The sequence below is a fragment of the Phalacrocorax carbo genome, chromosome 4 (genome assembly GCF_963921805.1).
Source record: "Phalacrocorax carbo chromosome 4, bPhaCar2.1, whole genome shotgun sequence".
Classification (NCBI taxonomy): Eukaryota; Metazoa; Chordata; class Aves; order Suliformes; family Phalacrocoracidae; genus Phalacrocorax; species Phalacrocorax carbo.
Genome location: NC_087516.1, coordinates 50218277 through 50244598, shown reverse-complemented (window position 1 = coordinate 50244598; position 26322 = coordinate 50218277). Strand labels below are relative to the sequence as shown.

At 47.7% G+C, this 26322-nt stretch overlaps 2 protein-coding genes across 7 annotated transcripts in view; one reads left to right on the top strand and one right to left on the bottom strand.

The window, feature by feature from the left end:
* The window catches only part of TNKS (tankyrase), a 149195-nt gene extending 134975 nt beyond the window's left edge, over positions 1 to 14220 (bottom strand). For 2 of the 3 annotated variants that reach the window (XM_064449900.1, XM_064449901.1), the window contains exons 1-2: positions 13684 to 14220; positions 2326 to 2550 (exon numbers count right to left, since the gene is read on the bottom strand). In XM_064449900.1, the coding sequence (XP_064305970.1) occupies positions 2326 to 2550; positions 13684 to 14188 (730 nt within the window). In that variant the 5' untranslated portion in view covers positions 14189 to 14220. The remainder of the gene's footprint in view (positions 1 to 2325; positions 2551 to 13683) is intronic. The other variant, XM_064449902.1, reaches the window with a different exon arrangement.
* Positions 14221 to 21591: 7371 nt separating this feature from the next.
* MFHAS1 (multifunctional ROCO family signaling regulator 1) overlaps positions 21592 to 26322 on the top strand; it is a 31973-nt gene continuing 27242 nt past the window's right edge. For 3 of the 4 annotated variants that reach the window (XR_010372692.1, XR_010372693.1, XM_064449899.1), the window contains exon 1: positions 21592 to 24965. Coding sequence is in view for 1 of the 4 variants with exons in the window: in XM_064449899.1 (XP_064305969.1) it covers positions 21770 to 24965 (3196 nt within the window). In the remaining 3 variants the exon portion in view is untranslated. The remainder of the gene's footprint in view (positions 24966 to 26322) is intronic. The other variant, XR_010372694.1, reaches the window with a different exon arrangement.

The following is a 26322-nucleotide window of genomic DNA, read 5'->3' as shown; positions in this document are numbered from 1 at the left end:
AAAAAGAAACAGGAACTTGCCAAAGACAGCAAAACATGCTTGCCCACTAGATATTAATTGCAAAAACACTGTCTAAACTGTCTATACTCATGTCCTAGCCATTTCATGGAAGCAACTAAATCTCAAAGCAGCATCACACTATGGCACATATTAAACCTAGTGACTGGCGACACTCCCTTCAGTAATAACTCTTGCATTGACAGACCAAATATCTGACTGAAGTACGACATACACAGATATCCGTAACTAAACTGAGCACAACAGCATCATATTTGCTTGTTTAAAATAAATTTTAAAAAAAAATTCCCAGACTCCAATCTGCCTGCAAGTGGCTTTGTAAGGAGAACTGCATCTAGTCCTGCAGCCCCGCTCAGTACTTCCAAGGAACCCGACAACTGCAGCAGACAGCAGAAGAGCTTTGGTATTTGACCAGTACCATGTGATGAAAATTTTATCATCCCTTTAGGATAACATTTAGAGCCACAGATCTAATCTGTGCATGGAACACAGAATGAAGTTCTGTGTAATACAAACCATAATTTTGATTCTGTACTTCCTTTCACCAAGCCCACAACTTCTTGCTGAATTAGAGTATACCTTTAAAGGTATCATCAGTACTTTGGTTATGGAAATTAGATCTAAATAATCTCAAATTACTGTCAGTATTCTACATCAAACCTGATGGACCACATAATCTGCCACCTTGATCTGATCTGCCCAACTCCTCCAAAGAGTACCACAGAGTCTTTAAACAAACCACCCAAACGTACACTACCCACACTGTCCTCCCAAATCCTAAAATCTTCTGTTGCAACCATCTTTCATCCTATCACCTATGAACACAAAGGTGTGTGGCTGCACCCCCTCCTGCTTTATAACAAGGTTTTAAAAGACTGAGCAAAACAAATATTTTCCAAAGCAAACAAACCCAGTCCTCCTTTATAGGTGTACAGGAGACTCTTACTGTCAACCTTCTCCCATTTAATTTGTACTTTCAGTCAGCAGTTCCCAAAGCCAGGAAGACTCCAACACTGACCAGACCAAAGTACTTCCTTTAAGTCACATACAACACCCCAGTTACTGACTGGAACTAAGCTTACTTTTTCCATTGTCATAAAAGACTGCTATTGGGACCTACTATATCAATGGATCTCTTCTCACAGTACTGCTGCATCTTCAGCAACTCTGATCAGTAACTTCTGAGGAATATTCTCCATATGTTTTACTGCACGGAGATGAACATTAATGAAGTCTATCACACTCCTTGTAAAGATAAGAAATAGACTAAAGTTTATATTTTTGTGTTTCCTCTAATTTTCTTTCCCTCAGTCTTTGGTGTTTAAGTAATGACATAGTGATGGTACACTTTATTGCAATAAAGCTAATACAAGAACTTGCCCTGTAAGTTTTGCAGGTTTCTCTGCAGGAATTTTATGTAACAAGTCTTTAAGCAAATAGACATTATCTGAAATTCTGAAACTTGTGTCTTGTTATCTAGATAACATATAGAACAAATCTCATGTTCATAATCTTAATGGCGGTTCTTCAAAAAAAAATCAAGCTTTTCTTTCCACGTTTGATAAAAACAATGTTGAGCAGACCATTTTATTCAGGTTAGTAGATGTGAGAACCATAATTGATAAGTAAGTTCAAGGAACTGATCTGAGTGTAGAAAATAAAAATAGGAGCTCCCATTTAGAAAAAAGTAATACTAAGTACACTGAGAAAAAACATAAAAATTAAAGACATCCTGACTGAAAAGCTCTTTATATGTTTCTAGATTCATTTAAAATTATTGAAGCATTCAATTTTAATTTAAATTGTTTTCGATTCAGGCTACAGCACACATACTGAAGATATATAACCACTGTGAACAATGGTATCCTGTAACTTGATTTTGAAAGCTCCAAAGGACTAATGTGATATCTCCCCATACTGTATAGAATGAAAGGTTAACCATCTTCCTAACCACCAAGATGACAGAGCAGCCCAAAAAGCAAAGACTTTACCTAGTGAAGCTAGTTTTCCTGAGAGCAACCAAGACAAACTTCCATATTCAGATTTCTAATATTGTTATTTAACAGATGAGGAGCCTTCACTCAACCTCTCCAGGTTAGTCTTCCAGATGCAAGTTCAGCAAAGCTTGCATTACACACCATGAAACAGTTAGCCTTAAATGGCTATCGCTATACCTACCTACTAGTTTAAAAGAAGTTAGCTGTTAAGAACGAGTATCGTTCATCTCAAGTCCAGCACATTACCAGATATGCGTTTTGTGCAGATGTAATTGTTAAAGTTTCAATATGAGAAGTGACAGACACTTACCAATACACACATCTATCTTCCCCTTGATAGCAGCTTCATGCAAAGGAGTGTAGTTCCAATTGTCTCTAGCATTTGGGTCTGCCCCTTGACACAGTAACAGACTAACCACTTCAGCATGACCAAAAGAACAGGCGTTGTGGAGGGGTATCAGCCCTCCGTCATCACGAGCATGAACGTTGGCTCCTGTCTGTAGCAAGTGCTCTACAACATCCTTCCTTCCAAAACCTGTAAGAGAACATATTTCTGTTCATTTGTCTGGTAAAACACCATGATTTAACATTTACAACTGTTCACTTTTAGTCCACTCTACAGGCAAACGGTATTACTCATGTCCCTTTTCCTCTTCTTAGTTGATTTTACCATAAAGTGAGACTATATTCACCTGCTCAAGAGTTGGAAGATTTGCTTACACTCATGACAGAGCTGAACAGTGTTGTATTATAACCAGCCTGACTGGCTGCCATTATCTCATGAAGAAGTTCTACAATAGGTTTCCCATTCTTTTTCGGGAAAAGCTTTTTATTAGTTTTAGAAAATTAGTATAATCTGTACGTACCTAATGTAAGCATCTTACATACTATCTCTTGATACAGGTCTTCATCTTGGAGAAGACCTCATATTGAAAAACTCTGAAGGACACTGTCAGTGCTCAAGCAGAACAACCTGATTTCAATCCAGACTACATTCTTGTTCTTTTACAGTCTGACGAACTGACAGAGAGACTTAAGAAGTTACAGATAAGAACTGAGACCTTACCTGGGAAATAATGCATCAGGAAGGTCTCAGCCCAGGAATCCAGCCTCAGTTATGGCCAGGGAAAACACTACCGTGAAGCCAACATCATTAAACTAATATGCTGCAAAATCCTGGCATGGCATGGCCAGGCTCTGACACCTTTACCTTGTTCACAATGAACCTGGAAAAGTTCTAGTGCCCACATATGCTTCCTATTGCCTCAAATGCCTTAGAGCAGCAGCCTCCAAACTTTTTTTAATTGTACACCCCATCAGTAAAATTTTTTTTGAGCATGCACCCCCGATATACATACACTACTGTACTATTATATAACGATAAACATACACAAAAACAGAAATTTAAAAAGGCTGAGATAAAGATGAACTAAAACCTGTTTTAAAATTTCTATTATATTTATTAATGGTACAAAATGTATTTTCTTCCTGCACCCCAATGAAATATCTGGCACACTCCACTTTGGAGACCACTGCCTTAGAGAGCAAGAACAAAAATCAGGTATTGGGCTCAAGAGGGACAATTTGAAATAAAACACAAGCGTTCATTTTTGTCCTAGGCTGCGTCTCAAAGGTTGGATTGCATTTCTTATAAACCTCAGGGCTAAAAGCAGTATCACTGGAGATTTTAAAAGACTATCTTTAAGAGTTATTCTGTCTTCTGGTAATCATGGATACCAACCAGCTTAGGTATAAAGAATCCCATGTACACAAACTATGTTTATGAAACAACCAAATTAAACGCTGCAGCAAGTGAAATTCCATCACAGTGGGGCTAACTGCCAGCTTATTGATTTTATTAACTCCACAGATCAAAAACAATGAGAGAGTTGATTTCCCTTCTAGAAGGGAAATACAAAGCTCAAGGGAATCAGCAAAGAAGCTGTCAGTTCTCCCCCAGGTGACCATGTAACTCAGCCACAGCAAAATGCTGCTCAAACAGCAACAGAAATGATTTTTGAAAGTCAGCAAGCTCTGTGGCAGGGAACAACTCACACATGAAGACTTCTCAAACCAGAACATATTACCCCAGAGTTGCAGGCCCTGGATAGGACCTCCATTTCAATGAGTTAAGCCCCCTTTTTGCCAGAGTAGAGCATCGGTTACGGCCTTGCAGACTTATGGTGCAGAATTAACATGCTTTTCCCCCCACAGTCCATACGGTGAGATCTCCAAGCCAGATATAGCAGCTTTCCATCCACAGTAGCTTATCCTGTTAAGGCTAATATTGTAACTCAACATGCAGCTTCCAGTCAAGCTGCAGGCTAGCTATTCTGCGGGAATTTACACTGTCTTCTCAGTGAAGCACAGTCCTTGAACACCCTTTCTTGAAGGACAGAAGTGTTCTACAAGCTGACTAATACTGCGGTTAAGGCAGGCAGGGCCAAAATAAAGAGCTCCTTTACCTAAGCTTATGTTTTGAGAGTTTTGATGACAGTTTATCCATATCTTCATTTCTGCTTAAAGAAGTATTCTTATATCAGACACAAGCAAGCAGGTGGAAGAACAGTCTAGGGAAGCCATCATGGATACACACAGAAATGCCCACATCTAGCGCAGGCTGTAGCAGTTTACACCAGTTAATCCTGTATGCTAACACAGCTCAAGGGCTCCAGTTAACAAGTACAGCCTGGTTACTTTTGGATAGCTGTAAGGATTCCCCCATCCCCGCTGTACAGAGCCCTCAGCTGCTTGCAGTACAGATGCTGGACCACTACCAATTACAAGCTAGCACACTGAGCAGATACCAAAGTGGGCTTTCCTTAATACATGGGGCTAAGCAGCAGTTCAGCAGCTGCTCCACACGCTGCTGAGCCATACCAGCTGCAGGGAGGGGCCGACAACCAGACTGGCACCCCACTCAGCAATCCAATTTTAGTCCATCACTGCAGATTAGTCAAACCTTTCTGGTACATTATATACTGATCACTTCACATTAGAAATTACACTACAGAAATGGAAGCATGTGAATCAAAACTGGTATTATTAAAAGTGATACTCATTTATCACAACAAAACCACTACCAGAAGACACGTTTTTCTTAACTGAACTGTCAGCAAGGTCACTGCTACTGTAAATCACTGCAGCTTCTGAAATGAAAACTGTTTGTTTGTTCGTTTCTGTTATAAAACAGTCAAGGAATGTCACCTGTAGCCTTCAAATAGAAAACAGAGCTTAAATGGGTACTACAGCAAACAAAGGGTATCTGGTCCTACAGCAAAGCTGTAACACAGCTGCAAAACAGGCCTAGGGTATAAATACCAAGAAGGAAGCCCTCGAGGTTCCCACATTTATATTGTTCATTTGACTGGCAAAGGAAAATTGAGCAAGACAAGAACTAGAAAAGGATGCTTTCAACTAAACAGTAAATCAACATATTAGCTTTTAGATTTTATAGATTGAACTACTAAAACCAGTGCTGAACCTGCATGAGCATTTGCTTTACACGTACTTGTCTCGCGACGAAAAACAACCTGGCAGTGCCTGAAAACCCAGATTTTTGTTCAAATTGTTCAGTGTTGTGATTTTCAGGACTACACAGATAATTCTTCAAGGTATTGCTGGACATGGAGTCATTGATAAAGGTATCTTTGGAAATGCCAGCAATAAACACTTTACAGTGTTTGGTAAATTAGCTCTTCTGTTCCATCCTCAAAAAGAACAGTAAAGGTTACTGTGATTTTATCCCATCAGACCACCCATCTTCCAGAGAAAAAGTAACCAATTATGGGAACAGCTTCCTGCACCAGCACCGCCACCACAGGAAAACCTGTAAAAACTTGAATTGACAAAGTGCCAGAAAGTCTTTAAAATGATCACATGACCCAACCTGACAAGGCAGCTGTAATTACTGAAACTCCCGCAGTGTCGGGGCCACCTTTTGTAAAAAACAACAGACACATGCCAAGCCATTTGTGACAGATGAAGCACATATAATTTGGTTTCAACTGAAGAAACTGATGTGATGCCATTTAAGATGACTTTAAAAATCCCACTTGTGTATTATTTCCAGTGCAACTTTAATTTACAAAGTCTAAGGAAGAGCTCTCAAGAAAGGACAGGTAATCAAAGATCCCAAAAGAATCAAATAGAATGTTCCTACAGAAAACAACCAAAACCAGGGTAACTATGGAGGAAAGTCATATTTAAAGGCCCAACATGCAAGCTTCTTTTGATGAGATTCACCTGCCAGCTTCCAAAGCACACTCATCAGCAGGGTCCATTATTAGCTTGGGCTATTTCACATAGCTAAAATGAGCAAGCTTTGCCCTCATTTAGAAGTTTCAGTCAAGTTGCAGTACCTCAGAAGACATTGTCCAGGAGAGAAAGTAAGACATAATCCCATTATAAAAAGGCAGTAGCAAGAGAACATCTGAAATTTAAGGGAGAAATGCTCATCAGTCAAACCAAAGAATAGGCAAAAATTCAGAGTGACTGACAGGCTCTTAATTTCCCCAGTCGTCTCACAGATACACCTGAATACTAAGGCTTGGCAAAAGCCAGGAGATGGACACAGCTATAATCGCTTTACATAAACCAAGAGACAGGCAAACAATTCAGAAAAAACACTACTTAACTGGTTCTTTGCCAATGCTATATTCTTGCCTTTTTCCAATTTATACCTGTCACTTTGGGCTGAAAGTGAGGGGAAAAAAAGAGTTTAGTTAGTAAACTGGCAGTTTGAAAATTAAGCTAAATAAAACTTTTAAATGCCATCAGACAAGGCAGCACACAGAGGCACTACCAAATGCTTACTACTACTGCCAAGATGACCTGTCCTACTCCCCGCCCACAATCTTGTCCTGTCCCATCTCTTCTTGTGGCATTGAACGTAAGAAACAAGAGGCAACAGGGTGAGTATGTTGAATGACTGATGAGGGAAGCGATGCAGGGAAAGCAACAGGAGCATCAGCTGATACCCTCCTATTACATGATCTGGTCAGGGCTTCCATGTTAAACCTGCTTGCAGTTAGTCACCAGCTTTTACATGGCAACAGTTTACAGACACTTAATTACTAATACTCCCAGAAGCCACATAATTCATTGCTCAATTTCAAGACTTGTTTTCAGAAAGTTTGGTATAAAACTCAACTAAATGTATGGATTTTCCACTAGAATCGGAAGAATACTTTCCCCAGTGGGTACAATATATCAAGTAGTCAGTTTGGTAGAGCTGTAGTAACACTGATCATTTCACCTTCTGCCCAATTAACACCCCTTGAACACAACATAGCATGAACTCCTCCAAACGCCAATTCCAACCTCTGCAAGGCTGCTGTTATGTGCAGAGTTCAACACTAGAGACTTCTCTCACTAAGCATTTTTCCTCCTCCTTTCACCTGCTTGCTCTTAAGAACACATTAACTCCAAAAGCAGTGAAATTTTACAAAGGTGTATAATCACAGGCTAAGTACTCCTGCAGGTATTACTGTGATCTTCAGCAAAGCAGGAAAGATGATCTTATTAAATGTAATCCCACTTGTTAGAGCACTAAACATAGCTCATATGAGAATACAAGCCCTTGAAGTGGAGAAACACACATCTTTGAAACACATGACCTTTTGAGAATGGTTTTAAACTGTAAGCAAAAAGTGGAAGCAGTCCAAGCTAAGTCATTGTCCATCTCTCTGGTGCTGCACATTCTGGGACCAGATTTTTTCCCCAAGACAGGTCTTCTGAAAGCAACCAGCTCTCCTCCCACTTCACTAGGCAGAACATAATTAAACTGAGTGATTTAACTAAGTAAATTGAAGAGCCTTCAAGCTGGGAAAAAGTATTATTGAAGGTCTGAGATTTTGCCTTTATACCCTCTTGTAAATTCCTTCAAAGGATTTTAAACAGGAAGGAGATAAAATACATTGCAAAGAGTATTGCAAGACCATTCAAGAGAACAAGTTACCAGTCACAAAGAAATAAAGCTAAAAATTCCTAAGCAGTAATACACTTGTGACACTAACAGAGTTGATGTACTACAAATGCTACAAAAACATAAAAGAAAGAATTCCAAAGTCAAGGCCAACTATTCATCAATTCATCCATTTACATGAAAAAGTCTGCATTTTTCAGGCCCTGGCAGCTTTACAGGCTCAGGATATTTCCTAATTGACTACATAATCTGCACCCATCATTCTATCCATATGAAGCCAGCTGAAAATTATTATTACCCCTGCTTTAAGTTGCACGGGACAGAATTAATCAGTGACTTAGCTTTACAAACAACTGTTTGAGTAAGGTCAGACATCTCTGCTATGGCAAGGATATATCACACAACTGCAAAAAAATGAGTCAGTAGTTTAAGAATGGTATCTCAAGCAAGGCTTTCCAGGGCAATTTAAGCTAACTTGTTATACATTGCACCACAGGTGGAGTGGTCAATTCAGGTGTCTCTGCATAGAGTGGAAGTGTGTAATAAGTTACCAGCTACTTCTTGCCATTTCCCAGCTCTCCCTCAAGGAGCACTCAGTAGCTAGTTATATTAGTTCTGCCTCCTCGGTTGCCTATCTGACTTACACTTGTTAAAGCAGCTTGCATTTTTATGGTTAATAGCTTGCTGTTTGACAAATCAACTTGATGAGCTCACTTAAACTCTGACCACTGACTATTTTCCAACCCAAGTGAGATCCCTTTGCCTTCAGGATTAAAGTTGCATACTCCAGAAATTTCCAAAGAATAGTTATAGGTGGTAGCCTTCATAAAAAGATTTGACTTCCAACAGTTACTACTAGTGGTATCAAAAGCATGTTTACAGAAAACTACTTTCCCCAAACAGCCTTTTGCCATTACTATAGACCCAAGCAGAGAGAAAACAAGAAATACCACTGATGCTCTTAACAAGTCACCTCAAACCAGGTTTTGCCAAGCCTGAGTTTGGGCTGATACCAGCAAGAGCACTTCACCCTGTGATCCCAACTCCATGCCTTCCAAAAGCCACTCTGGAAACCTCTACCTCTTCCTCAGTACAGAAGGGGGCATTAAGCCATGGTTCAGCGATTACTATTAGTACTCTCTGTATCCTTGGGTTAAACACTAGAAAGAGAATAACTGTAAAGCTAAAAGAATACATTGCCTGAGAACTTGAGGGGCTAGCAATGATAAAAAAAGTTAAACTTCTCATTAAATGGGTGTGGAACTGGACAAGCTTATGACTATGGCTATATGAAAAAAATTAGCTAGGACTCAGCTTATTTCTATCAGGTCCATCCAGCTAGTCATTTCTGAAAGCGGTGCTATTACTAATGATTTACCAAGCAAGGACTAGGCCTAAAAACCTATGAATCAAGGTGTCAGCAGCGAATACATATAAACTTCATTTCAGAAGGGAAAAAGCAAGTCTGTTACCAAGCCAGCTCCTATAAATTCTTGCTGGCTCTGGGAAAAAGCTGGGATTTCAGACAAAAGGTCATGGGAGTTCTCCCCATCTAGGCATATTAAAGGTAGAAAAGTCCTAGAAGGCCAACCTTGGTCTGTGCTATAAATGGAGGATGACACATAAAAAAAGAGAGCCACAAAAGTATCACTACCAATCTGCTCCAAACACAATGAACAGCCCCCCCCAGCAAACCACATAATGATTCACAGAAAATATGTAGGCTGAGTGAAGTCCCACTCTACCCCATGCAAACTATACCCAAAATGTGACACATTATCACATAGACTGAAATTGGCCAACCATTCAAAAAAAAGTTGACAGCATTCCCCAAGGGGACTAAAGATCTACCTCTCACATACACACAGAACAACCAACTCATTTGGCTATGCTGGCTAAAGAGGTATATTGTCAGCTATGCAACAACAACATCACCAAAACCAGGATTATCAAGCCAGTTTACAAGAGCATACAGCACAGGCATAACAAAATTTTCAACCAGTGAGGGGCATATAATACAGTAAAGAAGTTCATAATCCGGGGAAATCAACAATGACAGTCAAGATCTTTCTCAAGGAAGAGGTAACACATCTTTAGATCAAAGGAGTGCAGTTTGTCTCATTCAGTGCAGTTTGAAGAAGAGAACCATTAAGCAGAACACAGGATATTCCAGTGAAGAGGGTGGGAAATACAAGAGGAAGCAAGTTACTTGTTTTAAAACAAGTCAACAGTCCAATTATTCAGTGGAACTCTACCATAGGATGAGCTTCTACCAACATGCAGAAACTGGGTCTTGCTCAAATAGCTGCTGAGCTATCAACTGCAGGAAAAGCACTTGGAAAAGTATCATATATGAAGAGGGCAAGTGTATAACTCTTCCCTAGACATCTGCTTTTGGCCACCAGTACGGATAAAACCTTGAGCCAAACATACCTTTGTTCGTGCCTAGCACAGTTGCTTTTTAATTTTTTTTTTACGTTATCAGCAAGCTAGTCTTAATTGAAAAAGCTGAATGCAAAAGCTATGAATACATTAATAACTCTAATTTCTTTTTTGCATTTTAAAGTCACTCAGTCACTTTCAGGTCTTCAGAATCTGCTTGTTACTCTGATTCTTGGGTGCTGCTGAACAATATCCAAAGCCTGCACTGGCACCAGAGACCCAGAGATCCTGCAATCCACACAGCAGTTGAGACACTACTGAGTTTTCCTCTTTCCAAGCATGTGTACCTCTTTAGAAGGATCCCCCAAATCACTTGCAAAGGAAAAGCTGAACAGCACACATCCTGAAAGACATTCAGAATTTCAAGAGAGGCTCTGCTAAAATAACAGTACAGTTAGAGGATGAAGGGAAAATGATCCTTTGTTCAACCTCCTCCTGCTTGAGAGGGATATGGTCTCAACATTAATTTCTGTCTTATTAAGAGTTAACCAAAGCAGGTCAGATTTATTCAGCACACTAGCTGACGTTTCAACACGGAGTTGAAGAGCCGAACCCCTTCATTCAGACCAACTCACAATTCACATATCCCAGATAAAGAAAACTCAGGTAACACTGTTGCTCCAACTTTATGTGGCCACGTACATTTTATCTGGAAGTGGATAATGGACCAATGATGACTCTAACTTTTCTAGAAAGGTTTATATATATCCCCAGCTTTTTAAATAATTGATTACAGATATTCCAGTTCTGACCTCATCCCCAGCTTACATACATGCTAAGGATTCTGAATGCTCTCAGAGGGCACCCCTTTTATCTTCCTTCTGCCATGACAAAGGTGATTTTGAAACTAGAAACCTCACAAAGCTGAAGGAACCCTGAACTTAGTGATTTTTACAAGAAACTAGAACTAGAGAAGTTGTCCTTCCCTACTATGGTAAAAGTAACTTAACTGCCTGGCATTGTTGCCAAAAAGGACATAAGAAAACCAGACTGAGGTAGGGAGAAGTCAAGTAGTGGGGGTGGGGGAGAATCCAGCTACCCCCAAAACTGGGAAATGAAGTAAAAATTAGAGGAAGAATTCCTTTATCACAAACCACAAGATCAGAAGTGGAACTCTCTCTCTTGTCATTGAAGAGTTTAGCTTCAAGAGGTTTGAAAGAAGCAGTTTAAAATACCACATATTGCACTTTCCAACTCCCGTTCCCCTAGTGAAGGCCATACAACTCACACTTCGGTATGGCTCACAAAACATGAGCTATTACCCATAACAGTTTCACATACACAGCAGACTCCTATGTTCATAAGCAAACAAGTTTTATTTCTCCTTCCACCCACAAAGGAGGAGATCAAACCAACATGTTGCATTGCTGGCAGATACATACTGCCTAATTCAGTTGCATTCAAACAGTGTGCTTACAGGCCCTTCCAAAATATAGGACCCCAAGATCTCTGTAATAAGAAATCTGCCTAATGCTATTACATGTCAAATCCATTTGGACTGGACATACTGCAGTGGTTTGAAATGAAATATGTATGGTAGCTAAGGAAAGTGTTCAAATCTAGAAAAACAGATACAGGAATTTGTTAGGTATGAGAACTTCATCCGCTCTTTTTCTCATGCTACAGGGAAGCACCTTCCATTGCTATTACAGTAACATCTTATTGACCCTATCAACTTTCAAAGCCTCACTCCCTTAAGTAAGTTTGTCCATTTCTTCTCTAATCAAAATAGAAGCTACCACTGCAGCTTCAGCACTGGAGTTTGTACTAGCACTAAAGTTACAACTTGAGGGGAAGCAGCAAGGTCTAATTTTTAAGTCTGAATCCAAAACAAGCAGAGCAGATTCAGGATGAGCCTTCCAAAACATTAAGAACTTCATGTGCAGACATGCAGTTGTACCAGCATTATTTTCCAGCATTCACTGAAATTAAGTCCGTCTCCATACTCCAGACATTCACTGTGTTTTAATCTCCACTTGCATAAGGTCGTGCTTTGCTGGTGGCGTTCAGGGATGAGAGAAGAATGAAAAGGAAACTGGTCAGGACCAAAAGTTCCCTTAGGGGCATCGTTAAATACCACTTGTATTTTGAAAACGAAAGCAAACCCATACAATCTCAGAGAGTATTACCTGTAAACTGCACACCACTATTCAGAGTTCCAGGAAACACTGTGCCACAAAATGTTCATTTTTATTATCAATTTCAACGCAGTGCTTTAGAGATATATGCCAGCATTTAAACATCGAGCACTCAGTACAATCTTGTCAGTTATCTGAATTTATGTGTACTAGTGCACTACTTAAAGCTCAAACAAGATCTATGCCCCTTACTAGACAAGGTCCAGTCCCATAACACCGTGGCACATGTCAGGGAGCCCTCGGCCTGACCATAGACCTACCAATTGTGCAAGTCCTGAATTAGGGCTGATGATTTAAAACATCTTCCTCATTTTATGTTTATCATAAGCTTCACGTGCCCTGTGCCCCACTGAAGGCCATGGCCTGCACAAAATGTTCCTTTTATGGACTGCTATAACCTATAACAGCTATACTTCCTAGAGAGTAATGTTTACTTCCAGTTAATGTAAACTGTTGGACCTCACTGTTAACTGCTTTATAACATTATTTCTGATGGCGACATCTCTTCGCTGCACTAAGAGGCATATTCTCTCCTAAACATGTGTAACTTCTATTACGTTCAGCTGTTCCACTTCACTTCTTTCACCAGTCCACTCAGACCACAGGAGATGCAGAGACCAATCACCAGCTATGCCCAAACAACAGGAAAAAAAGTTACAACGTACAAGGGATTGACTTTGATTCCTATCAAGTCTACATGCATCACGGGCATCCCTGGCTTTCAAGAGCTGCTACAATACTAGTGAAACCGTTAACTTCAACCAGCTCTGCCCTGAACGCGAGTTTCTCGCTTCCTAAGCGTGCGCACACACAAATGTCTGCACTTTTATGTCATACAGCCTCCCTTACGCCTCCAAGAGCTCCTCTCCCACACGTTTCACCCCAAGGCAGGATCTTTTTCCATTTTATGAGGAGGAAGAAAAATACTTAACAGCCGCCTCCCCACAACCTGCGGCGAACGGCTACCGGGGAAGTGCGCTCCCGCTCCTCCTCTTAGCACACGCGTGAGCTCTCTCGACCCACCGACGGGCCGGGGTCCGCTCCCCGCACCCCGGGAAGCCAGGTCGGAAGCTGCACCCTCCCTGTCCCGCCGCAGGGGTTGTCACCGCCCCCACCGGGCACAGGAGGCCGCCGCGGGCCCGGCCGCGGTACCGGTACCCACCGGCGGCGAAGTGGAGCGGCGTGGACTTGCGGCCGGCCATGTCCTTGGCGTTCACGTTGCCCGTGTCCACCAGTCGCTTGACGCGCGTCACGTCCCCATTGCGGCAGGCCTCCAGCAGCTCGCGGAAGGCCCCGCTCGCCGCGCCCGGGCCTGCCGTCTCCGGACTCTCCGCCGCCGGGCTCGACGCGACCGACGACGACGCAGAGGAGGAGGAGGAGGAGGAGGAACTGCTGGAGCTGCTGCCCGCGCCCGGCGGCGGGCCCGGAGCGGCGGCGTTCGCACCCTCCGAGCACTCCGGGGCCGGAGGCCGCTCCACGTCGGGGGGAGCCTCGCCCTCGGGGCCAGCCAGGCTGTGACGCTGCGCGGCAGGGCCGAGGTCGGCCGGTGCCAGGCTGGGGCTGCGCGGCGGCGACGCGGCGGCCGGCGGCGGCGAGGCGGGCCCAGGCGGCGGCGGCAAGTGGTGGTGATGGTGGTGGTGCTGGGAGCGACGCGGTGGCGCCGCCATCTTCACTCTCCCCCACCCCCCCCCTCCGGCCGGCCGTCACTGCGGCAACGGCGGCAACCCCCGCCCACGCTTCCGCCCGCACCCGGCCAATCCCGACGCGCGGCGCCCGGACGTGACGACCGCGGGGCGGGGCGGGGCGCGGCGCGGCCTCGCCGGGACACGCCCCACGGCGGGACGGCGGCTCGCGCCTGCCCCCTGGGGACCGCCGGGCGCGGCGCGGCGGGGCGGGGCCGGCGGTGGGGGGTGAAGAGGTAGGCTGACGGCGGGAAGGCACGCGTTGGCTGTGGGTGTCGAGGGGGAGAGGGAAACCCAAGGGCGTCGGAGGCCGAAACGGCCCGGCCCGGCCCTCTGTGGGGTGAGCAGGCAGAAGTGTTCCCACCAGGATTTTGGTTCGGGCTTGGAAAGGAGCAGGAAGATGAGACCAAAGCACTGCAGGTGTCTGGGGAGGGTATAAACACCAGTAATGGGTCAGCTGTTCCAGTCAGAAAGCCCTGCCGCCAGCAGATCTCCAGTGCACTTAATTTTGATCTGTGAGCACGAGGAGGGTTCCGTTGACAAGAAAAACATCAACAACAATTCCTGGAGAATTCCCAGTTACTGGGGCTCTCAGTGCTGGTGAGGCAGCCGCCACAGGTCAGAGAATGGGGAGAGCGATAAGTAATTCCCGTTAAAGGGAGAGAACGTGGCTAATGCCAGCCAGCCTCGTGCTGGCAGACAGACCTGCCTTAGTCGTTTGGTAGGGAAGGGACTTTGGCGAGTGTTTGGGTAGCACCGTGTGATGTGCTGGAGAAGCGCTGACCAGGTCTAACGCCGGGGACGCAGCAAATCAGAAGACAGGAATTCAGAAGAAATTGGGATCTGGCCTAGTGCTACTAAGTACCTTTCGGCCAGTGATGAGGAGATAGGCATGAAATCAATCCCTATGACTGCTGGAGCAGTAAATGAAGATCCACCGATACGCACCCAGCTCAGTTCTTGTTTGTGCCGTGACTTTGAAGCCATGGGCCTTGACCAGGCACTGAGAGAGCTTGGCAAGAATTCCCTGACACCTGAAGCTGGGCAGCTGCTCCTTTGCAGCCTTCTTTCAATTCAAAACTCCCCAGAGGACTTTGCAAGCTAATTACAACATCCCCTTAGTCAGGCCCAAGTTTGCAAGACATTTCAGAGGCCAGAGCATCAATATGCACTTGTTCAGCTTACTGCTGGCTTCCCACAGCCTATATTTCACCAGCCAGTTGCTTTTGTGGCATCAGTGGCAGACAAATCGCATTCCTTTACCTCTCTCTGTATTCCCCATAAACCAATGTCACAGACAGCATCACCTTCATGAAACATATCAGTAAACAAACACTTGTTCTACTTCCTGAAATATTTTAAAATATACAACTAATATTTTTAAAGATTTGAGATTCATGGTGGCCTTAAAAATTCATTGATGGTTGTAGGATTGAGTAAGAAACACTATACTCTGAGTCAGCCTTTCCTGAAGGCCCTGCAGAGAAGGACTTGGGGGTACTGGTAGATGAAAAACTGGACATGAGCCAGCAATGTGTGCTCGCAGCCCAGAAGGCCAGTCGTGTCCTGGTCTGCATAAAATGAAGCGTGGCCAGCAGCTCAAGGGAGGTGATTCTGCCCCTCTGCTCTGCTTTGGTGAGACCCCACCTGGAGTACTGCATCCAGCTCAGGTCCACAGCACAAGACAGACATGGACCTGTTGTAGTGGGTCCAGACAAGGGCCATGAAAATGATCAGAGGGATGGAACACCTCTCCCACGAAGAAAGGCTGAGAGAGTCGGGATTGTTAAACCTGGAGAAGAGGAGGTTCTGGGGAGACCTTATTGCAGCTTTTCAATATGTAAAGGGGTCTTGTAAGAAAGATGGAGACTTTTCACTGGGGCCTGTAGTGACAGGACAAGGGACAATGGCTTTAAACTGAAAGCAGATAGGTTTAGATTGGACATAAGGATGAATTTTTTTACGGTGAGGGTGGTGAGACACTGGAGCAGGCTACCCAGAGAGGTTCTGGATACCCCATCATCAGAAGTGTTCAAGCTCAGGCTGGACAAGGCTCTGAGCAGCCTGATCTAGTGAAAGATGTCCCTTCCCATGGGAAGGGGGTTGGACTGGTTGATCTTTAAACGTCCCTTCCAACCCAAATGTTTCTGTGATTCTGTGAAAGCTGTGCCTAGTAAGGAACAAGTAAAGGGATTAGGATTCACAGTATGAGACCTGTCCATGTGTGACAGAGGTACTTGATTCCTTAACCAATCTAGCAGTAGTTTGGTACAGGCTCCAAAGGAGGTAAAGGCCTGAGCTGTAGCCAAGCCAAGATCTCCTCTAGTTTCAATCTGTTCTCTGAAAACCCACAAAGGAGTTGAGTGACGCAGAGAGCATCAGTCCATATGAGCTTGGAACACCATCATGCAATCAACACGTGAATAGCGTGTGGCTTTTCCAAGACTCATTTATCAAGAAACAAAGAAAGCTGGGGGTACAAGAAGCCTCATGCGTACCTTTCCTATCACGTGTAATTTGACTAGGAGCCAACCACTTTATCCTATGACAGCCTAAGTGAGCCTGCTTTGAGCTCTCCCTGCTAGGTAGCGTGGCTGCATGGTGGTGATCTCCCCTTGAGCTGGGACACCTCTCAAGTTTGCTCCTTGAGGCAGAGAGACCTGTTACCAACTGCAGATCTTTGGTAAGTGACTGATAACATGCTGAATTAATACTAAAGGAACATTACTAATCCATGTAGCTATTAAATATTAATTACCGTAAACTTTATATAGATAATTCCATTAGACATAAACCATTGTCTGAGACTAAGATTGGACCTAGCTGCACCTAAGCTCCATCAGGAGTTTAGAAAGCAAGGGGGTCCACTCTGAACTCCGTAAGTCAACGGAAGAGTCTTCTGTACCCTTTTTGTCTCTGGTCTCTGTGTAAATCATTCTAACTCAATTCTAACTCAATTTTCCTTTGAATATTTCTTCCATGCAGTAATTAATAAAGTGAACCTTGCCATCAAACTTATTGAACCTTGGTAAACCACTGTTAAATTTTGTTAAATTCCACCAAATTTATTGAGCCATGTCAAATTATTATTGTACCTCGATGAAACATACTGCCGCTTTTCTCTTTTGAGTGAGGTGCATTCTGCTCTTTTGTGAAACCGTGGGGAAGCAGGACCTGGCCCTGGGTTTCACAGGGTGTGATGCCAAGCAGTTCTGGGGATGCACCTCCTCTTCAGGAGGTGGGGGTCACCCCCAAAGTTGGGGGTCCCTATCCCATTGCAGCCCCCAATTTTCCCAAGCCTCCACCTTCCTGACCCACATGTACAGCAGCACTGCTCCCCTCCAGAGAGATGAGGCAAGCAGCACTGCTGTCCACCCCAACACTTCTTTTCCCCCTGCCCAAAGCATGTCCAGGATCCCTTCAAGTGCTGCCATCACCATTTGTATATGGCTTGTTGTGCCTTGGGGTAGATTCATACCATTTCTGCAGAAACGATGGGCAAAATTGTGGGGAATGCAGTTCTGGGCAAAATTTCCTCATCCATACAGGATCTCTCCTTAAGGTCGAGGAAGAACATGGGGAGGATCTTTGAAAGCATTCAGTTAGCCCTGGCCAGGCACTGAGTCCTTGGAAACATGGCTTCTTCAATTGCTGCTGAAGCAGGAACCTAGGGTTTTTACAATCTGGGCTGTGTGTCTGGTGGTGTGGTGGGCAAGCACTCTCCTGAGGGGATGCCAGGCTCGCTCAGTGCTGATGCCAACGCCCACAAGCTTTAAAGTGGCCCACAGTGCTCCCAGCATCCGCTTGCCGAAGTGGCCTGATGCTTCTGTTGAGCTGATTTATGTTCACATCCTGTCACGAGTGGCTCATTACATTTGCACCTCTTGTCCCACGAAGCCCAGAGTCAGGCTCTAAAATACCACTGATAACTCAGTGTCTTTTACCTGACCCAGGAGGGAGGTGCTTTAGATAGAAATCTTATTAATGATGCAGCTGCAGGGCTCAGTAGAGTGGAGGCACCTCAGACTTCAGCTGAATAATTAAATTCTATCAATAGGACTTTCCAGGGCCACTATTTAATAACTCCAAATGCAATTCTGGTATATAATGGAATCCACTGAAATGGGATTAATTTCCTTTTTTATTTTTAAACAAAATGCTTTCTGGCATTGCTGACAATTTTACAGCCACCTGCCTCTCAGCCCCAGCTGATGGCAGCGAGGAGAGGGGCTTAGGATGGTTTCTGAATATTTTTAAGCTCCAACAAACAGGAAATGCCTCCAAAACCAGCATCCAGGATGCTAGTGCTCATGTTTAATGGACTTGTAATATGCTGACAAATAAATCAAGAGGAAGTGAGGAAGTCCTGGTTGGAGAAACATGTCTCCTCTGCCTAAGCAGATTGGAGGACAAGGGATCATCTAGCTCTGTAGCAAAAGCTACATTACCTGAGAAACAAAATCTTCCCTTTCCCCAGAAAGTATCTCAGTCATAACTGGCAGCTTTAACCGTGGTGATTGTGTTGAAGAAGCCAACAGACACCATCCCTGGCTGTTTGAAGTTACTCGTAGATTTGCACAGGTATACTAGATACTATTTCGTGCAGGTATAGTAGGGTAAAACGTAAGGTTCCTGAGAAAGCACGAGAGCTTTCCTCCTTGAACAACCTCCGAGCAGCACTGAGGACATCTTTGCACCAGCATGCTGGTCATGTTTTTTTCTGGCTTAGTTTCATTCACCATCTACAGGAGCTCATCAAAGTTTGACTAGTGCTGCATGACTTTTTTCCTCCACTCTATTACCTTGAGGAGGCAGTCAGCTCCTGCAGCTTTGCATATTTTGTGATAGGGGTTTTGTCAGTCAAAACTTTCCCTGCTTAGGCCACATCCTCTCTGGCTGTCCTTGCATGCTGTTCAGAAAGATGTGTTTAATACAGACCATGACCTCCAGTAGCAAGCAAACAGAGATAAGCACCTCTCTCCCTGGTATTTTTCAGCTGGCTGAGTCAAGCAGCTGCTTGAAGCATCCCTGGTGGAGGGGTTTGTCCAGTTTTCCCGTGGGAAGCAAGAGGATAGTGCAGAGTGGTAGTCTTTTGGGTTACACTGCAGATCATAGAGCAACTGGGAGCCTGCCCTGGCTTCAAAGAGGATCTGCAGTGCCCTTGGGCATCATGGGATGGCTAGCCCCCAATAATGGTGCTGCTTTCTGTCTTTACCTGCACAAGGCACAGAGAGGAAAAAAAATAGCTGCAAATTTTATGCCAGAGCTCCCTGCAGAGAGCTTTTCTTCCTAGAAATGTCATCTTGCTTTTAAAACATGACTTTGATAGCAACAGCCTGAGTGGATTTGCATGTAGAGAGTTGGAAATTAAACCATCGACCTGGTATCACAAGCAGTTGGACAAGAGGATAGAAGAGAATTACTCTTTCCCCAGTAGGAATTGAATGTGCTGATTTTGAAGCGGGGAAGGAGAGTGCCTCTTTCAGCACACAGACAAGAGCTACTTCCCCAGCGATCTTCAGGAAAAGCAAAGACACAAAAAGTGGGTTAGCCCAAATAAAAGATGTACTAACACAATGCAGGGATGCTCTGAAAATAAACGAGGGCAAACCTGGAAACCAGCTCTAGATGGTCACAATTTAGCAAGAGGCCATGCAGCATCTCTGTTTCCCAGGGTCAGGATCTAACACCAGCCAAGCAGGAAGGATGGGAAGAGCTTTATCCCCAGGTTTAATCACTCTCAGCAGAGCCTCCCAAAACATAAGTATCCCTGCACACCTGTTCTCCCTGAGCCCGAGTGGTGGCCCTGGAGCCAAACCATGGGCCCAGACTCCAGGACCACCTCTGCTGACTTTGGGCAGCTCCTGAGCCCTGCTTGGAGGTGGGTCTTAGCCTCACACAGCCATCCCTTCTCCTAGGCCTGTGGGCTTTCCTCCCTGTCCTTTGCATCCTTTGTTTGGCTTTACCAGCCAACGCTGCAATTTTTTCCCTGCCTGGAGTGACCTCATGCTCAGAAAGGCATTTAGCAGAAACCTGGTGAAGGTTTGTTAGGACTCAGAGGGCCTGAAAAGATGATTTTGCCCCCGCTTGTCTGTCACTGATGGGAAAGACGGGAACCGAATCTGAGCCTTTGCAATCTGTAGTTTTAGTAACTGGTAAATTTAGTGATTTAGTGCAGTGACTATAGCTGCGCAGTGGGTCAGTTCTCTCCAAGCAGGAGCGTGGTTAGATGCGTGGGGCCATCCAAAAGAGAACGCACTGTTCTTGTGAGGGCTCTCCACAATAAAGATGAGAATAAAGGCTGTGAAACTGGTTGCCCCGTGGCCCACTTTTCATTTCCAATGCTTTTCTTTCTCTTCGTAGCTCTGAAGTAATAGCTTACAGCATGCTTTCATGGTAGCTGTTACAACATGAGAAGGTGGGAGAAAGTCACTGTTCTCAGGACCCTGAAGCACACCGGAGTAGTCAGTGTTGTACAAAGTGGGTGACATTTTAAAACTGCTGAACCTTTGGCCACAGTGCATCACTGGCATTTGTAAGGGCAAGGTCACGCAACTCGGGAGATCGGAGAGTCCACAGCCTCCGTCAGTCTGCCTCATGGCCCCACCATAAACCGGTTCCGTTTCCCCCCCACCTCGTAGCAGCAGTGGAAATTTCCAGGCATATTTCTCTGAGCCCTAGGAGCAAAGCTTGATGAGGACCCTGAAGAAGGAGGCAGTGTTTAGGATCTGGCCAGATGTATGCAGCAAAGGAAACAAAGCGTGGCAGGAAGGTGGCAGAGCTGCTCTGACTAACCAGAGGGTCACAAGCTTTTGCACCCTCCAGCACAGAAACACGCTTATTTAATGGGAAGGAAGGTTAACCTCGGTTTCTTGCAGGGCTGGATGAAAACCCAGCCTTTGCCTGGTGCAGAAAGCAGGCGGAGCTCAGCAGCACAACAGCTTTTGCTGTTCCTCGCCGGGGTGAGCCGTGGGGCTCACACGCCGCCAAGAAAGCCCAGGGGCCGGGTGAGACCCCGGGGCGGCGGCTCCTGCCGACCCCCCGGGACGCGCCGGCACCGCTCCCGCGTCCCGCTCCGCTGCCCCCGGCGCCAGGTGGGCTCACCCCACTGGGCACCCGAGGGGCCGTCGGGAGGCGGCGGAGCGGCTCTCCCGGCCCCTGACAGGCGGTACAGGGGGCAGGAGCCACAGGCCGGGGGGCTCGGGCGGGAGGCACGGACCCTTCCTCCCCGGGAGGAGCGGCCGGCGCCCGGCAAGGAGGGGGGGAGGTTTCCAACAGGCCGGGGCGGGGAGTCCCGGGGCCGTCCGTCCCCGCTGCCGTCCGTCCCCGCGGCAGGGGCCGGCTCTCCCCGGCGCGGAGGCGGGCCGAGACCGCGTCCCGCCCCCGGCGGGGCGGTGGCAGCGGCGGCGGGGGCTACGTGCGCGGGGCGGCGCGGCGCGGCTGGCAGTGCCGGTGCGTAGCCGCGGGGAGCCGCGACCCCGCCGCGGCGGTGGCGGCGGCGGCGCTCATGGCGAGCAGCAGCGGCGGCGGCAGGTAGGGCGGGGCGGGGGGCCCGCTCCGCCGGCCATGGCGCAGACGGAGCCCCCGAAGGCGGTGCGGCTGTGGCGCGACGCCGCCCTGCGCGCACGGAAGCTGCAGGGCGGCCCCGGCGAGCCCGAGGAGTCCGAGCCGGAGCCGGACGCGGGGCCGCCGGGGGGGCCGCCGCCCCCCGCTCCCGCCGCCGCCGCGCCTCGCCGCCCACCCCCGGCGGCGTCCCTGGGGGAGCTGGAGGCGCTGAACCTGAGCGGGCGGGGGCTGGAGGAGCTGCCCGAAGAGGTGGGCGCCGCCCTGAGCGGGCTGCGGGTCCTCAGCCTGCGGCGCAACCGGCTGAGCCGCCTGCCCGCCGCCGCCCTGCGCCACCTGGGCCGCCTGGCCGAGCTCGACCTCAGCCACAACCGGCTGCGGGGCCTGGGGGACGGCGGGGCGCTGGCGGGGCTGCGGGGCCTGCGCAAGCTCAGCCTCAGCCACAACGAGCTGGGGGCCGAGGGCCCGGGCCTGCCCCCGCGCCTGGCCGAGCTGGGCCGCCTCGAAGAGCTCGACCTCAGCTTCAACCGCCTGCGCCGCCTGCCCGAGGGTCTGGGCCGCCTGCGGCACCTCCGCGCCCTCGACGTCGACCACAACCTGCTGCCCTCCTTTCCCGCCCAGCTGCTGGAGCTGGCTGCCCTGGAGGAGCTCGACTGCTCCGGCAACCGCCACCTTGGGGCCCTGCCCGAGGGCATCGCTGCCCTCCACCGTCTCAAGATCCTCTGGCTGAGCGGCACGGGGCTGGCGGCCCTGCCTGACGGCCTTTGCCAGCTGAGCGCCCTCGAGAGCCTCATGCTGGACGGCAACCGGCTGCGGGCCCTTCCCGCAGGCTTCGGCAGCCTGCAGCGGCTCAAGATGCTGAACCTCTCTTCCAATCTGCTGGGGGAGTTCCCCGCTGCAATCCTGGCGCTGCCCAGTCTGGAGGAGCTCTACCTGAGCCGCAATCAGCTCACCCTACTGCCCCCTCACCTCTGTCAGCTCCGCCAGCTCCGCACCCTCTGGCTGGACAACAACCGCATCCGCTACCTGCCCGACTCCATTGTGCTCCTCCACAGCCTGGAGGAGCTGGTCCTGCAAGGCAACCAGATTGCCATCCTGCCCGAGGGCTTTGGGCAACTCTCCCGTGTCACCCTGTGGAAGGTCAAAGACAACCCCCTCATCCAGCCCCCCTACGAGGTGTGTATGAAAGGCATACCCTACATTGCAGCCTACCAGCAGGAGCTGGCCCACTCCCAGCCTGCCCTCAAACCCCGCCTCAAGCTGGTCCTCATGGGCCTAAAGGATGCGGGAAAGACCCTGCTGAGACGATGCCTCATGGAGGAGGATGGGCAGAGGGAGGATGTGGGAAGTCTGGAGGCTGGGAGCACCCATCCCAGAGGGTGCCCCGGGCAGCAGCAGGATGTTGGGAGAATACCAGTTGGGTGTTGTCCCTTCCCGGAGCCTCGGGATGCTTCCTCAGCATGGGCACCTGCCACACAGCAGCTGGAACATTGCCCCATAGAGCAGCAGGACATCCCTTCTCACATGCCCTCTCACCGAGTGAAAGGGGAAACTCTGTGCCCTGCACAGTTGCTGCCACTGGATGCCTCCCAAGTACCATCGGGACTGGGACTGCCAGGAGGCAGCAAGGGCATCGAGGTGATGGACTGGACAGCAGATGCAGAGAGGGGCCTGACATTCATTGTGTACGAGCTGGCAGGGGACCCGACCTATGATGTGATCCAGTCTTTCTTCCTCTCTCCCGGAGCCCTGTACGTGCTGGTGGTGAATTTGAGTGCCTATGTCCCTCAGCACTTCTACCCCTCTGTGGGCTATTTCTTGCACTGGCTCGGTTCCAAGGTGCCCCATGCTGTGGTGTGCATGGTGGGAACCCACGCTGACCTCTGTGCAGAGCGGGAGTTGGAAGAGAAGTGCCTGGACATCCATCACCAGATCGCTCTGCAGGAGAAGAGAGATGCTGAGGGACTCCAGAGCTTGGTCCAGCAGGTGGATGAGGCTCTGGGACAGGACTTTGACCTGCGCTGCTCCAGCCCGCACGCTGCCTTTTATGGGGTCTCAGACAAGAACCTGCGGCGAAAGAAAGCCCAGTTTCAGTACCTTCTCAACCACCGCCCACAGATCCTCTCTCCAGTGCTGCCTTTCAGCTGCCGGGATCGTTGCCAGGTGCGTCGCCTGCGGGACAAGCTCCTCTCGGTGGCTGAGCACCGGGATATCTTCCCAAACCTGCACCGGGTGCTGCCCAAATCCTGGCAAGTGCTGGAGGAGTTGCACTTCCAGCCGCAAGCTCAGCAGCTGTGGCTTAGCTGGTGGGACTCTGCCCGGTTGGGCTTGCAGGCAGGCCTGACAGAAGATCGGCTCCAGAGCGCCCTGTCCTACCTGCATGAGAGTGGGAAGCTGCTCTACTTTGAGGAGCACCTCACCCTGCGGGAGTATGTGTTCCACAACCTGCCACGGCTCATAGACATTCTCAATGTCTTCTGCCAGCGGGATGCCACCGTGCTGCTCCAGAAACTGCTCAGCGACACCCACATTGATGAACTGAGGGCCACTCAGCTCCATCATTACGTGGAGGGCTTCTTGCTGCACGGCCTCCTCCCTGCTCATGTTATCCGCCTCCTCCTTAAGCCCCACATCCAGAGCCGGGAGGATCTGCAGCTCATCCTGGAGCTGCTGGAGAAGATGGGGCTCTGTTACTGTGTCAACAAACCCAAATGCAAGCCCCTAAACGGGGCAGCCGCTTGGTACAAGTTTCCCTGCTACGTGAAAAACGAGGTGCCCCATGCAGAGGCGTGGATCAACGGCGCCAATCTGAGCGGACAGTCCTTTGTGGTCGAGCAGCTGCAGATTGAATATAGCTTTCCATTCATTTTCCCACCCGGCTTGTTTGCACGCTACAGTGTCCAGATTAACAGCCACGTGGTTCAGCGGTCAGATGGCAAATACCAGATCTATGCCTACCGGGGAAAGGTGCCCGTGGTGGTGAGTTACCGGCCTGCCAGGGGAGCTCTGCAGCCAGATACTCTATCTATTGCTAGTCATGCGTCCCTACCAAATATCTGGACAGCTTGGCAAGCTATTACCCCTTTAGTGGAAGAACTGAATGTCCTGCTCCAGGAATGGCCGGGCCTGTACTACACTGTGCACGTCCTGTGTTCAAAGTGCCTTAAAAGAGGGTCACCCAACCCACACACTTTTCCAGGTAAGGCATAGCCCAGCTTGCCTTTAATCTCTTCTGGGGCTTAGCCCCTTTGAGAAGGGAGCCTTACGGTGTTAGTCTTAGGTCTGTCTTTTTTTTTTTTCTTATTTCCTCTCCTCCTCTGTTCTAACTCCCTTGACTCTCATGACTTGAATCATGAGAGAAAATATTAGGGTAGCTCCAAGGAGACAGGCTTAAAATAACCCTATTCTGAGATGAGGGGGGTGGTACATGCCCCTTTGTCTGTGCCTTTGCTCTCTGCCTTTTGGGTTTTGGCCCCGAGCGTTTATGGTGCCATTGTTGAAAAGGCCCCGACCTGTCCTTCTCCTTGTTTTGATTCCTTTAAATGGCACTCCGGTTTATTTTCTAATTCTCTTTACCCTGCAGCTCCCCCCTTCCTTGGGTCTATTTGTAAACACAGATAGGGGTGCCTAAAAGACCGCAGGTGTCCCCTGTTCCCCCCCCTTCAACCCTCCACCCCCAGAACCTGGCCTGTGCTGCAGTGTCTTTGAATGCAGGAAGGCTCCTGCTGGTAGACAATGGGTGTGTTGGTCTCCATAGCCCTGTATAAAAAGCCCTTTCTCGTATCTGAGCTCTGTCTCTAGCAGGAAGCATTCCTCCCTGAAGAGAGAGGGATACTCCATCTTCTTTGTTTAAGTGTCTCACCTAGAAGTGATTCCCAGACTGCGTCTTGTGGAGCTATTCTTGAGAGCAACGGTTTTCCTTCCTCTCTCCTCCTTCATCTAATGATAAAAGCATAATCTCTCTACTCTGCAATGTGACTAGTCGTGGTGCTTTTTAACGCTGTCGCCTCTAAAGTTGTGATTTTATCGGTGGTGTTTTCCAGCAGCATCTGTTTCACTTTGTATGTATGCAGGTACTGCCTGCTAAGCTGTGTTTTCCTCCCTCCTGCACCGGGTTAGCTCTGGGGCTTGCAGGAGCCATTGGAAACGTGCTTCGGTGTGTAGATCTGCATGAAATCAAAACACACTCTGGACTGTAAGCAGCGCTCTAGAAAGATGCATTTTTCACACACACACACACCCCAGCCCATGCTGGAAGTGTGTTGGAATATTGTTTATTCACAGGTAGCCTGAAATTGTGGAGGAAGCAGAGTATGATTTGAGTTAAAGCAAGCAGTGGTGCTCAACTGGCTTTTAGGCAAATGTGAATAGTAAGGTGTGTTTTGGAGGGTTGTTTTGGGGTTGGTTTGGTTTTTCTTTTTTTTTTTTTTAATGTGGACCTTGAGAATAAGGAGATGCTGTGTGCTCAGTGGATGGCGTCTCCCTCTAACTGTGCTGGCTTATGTAAGAGCTGCTGGGCTGGGGGGGGGGTGCAAACCCATGCTGTGTGAGCTGCT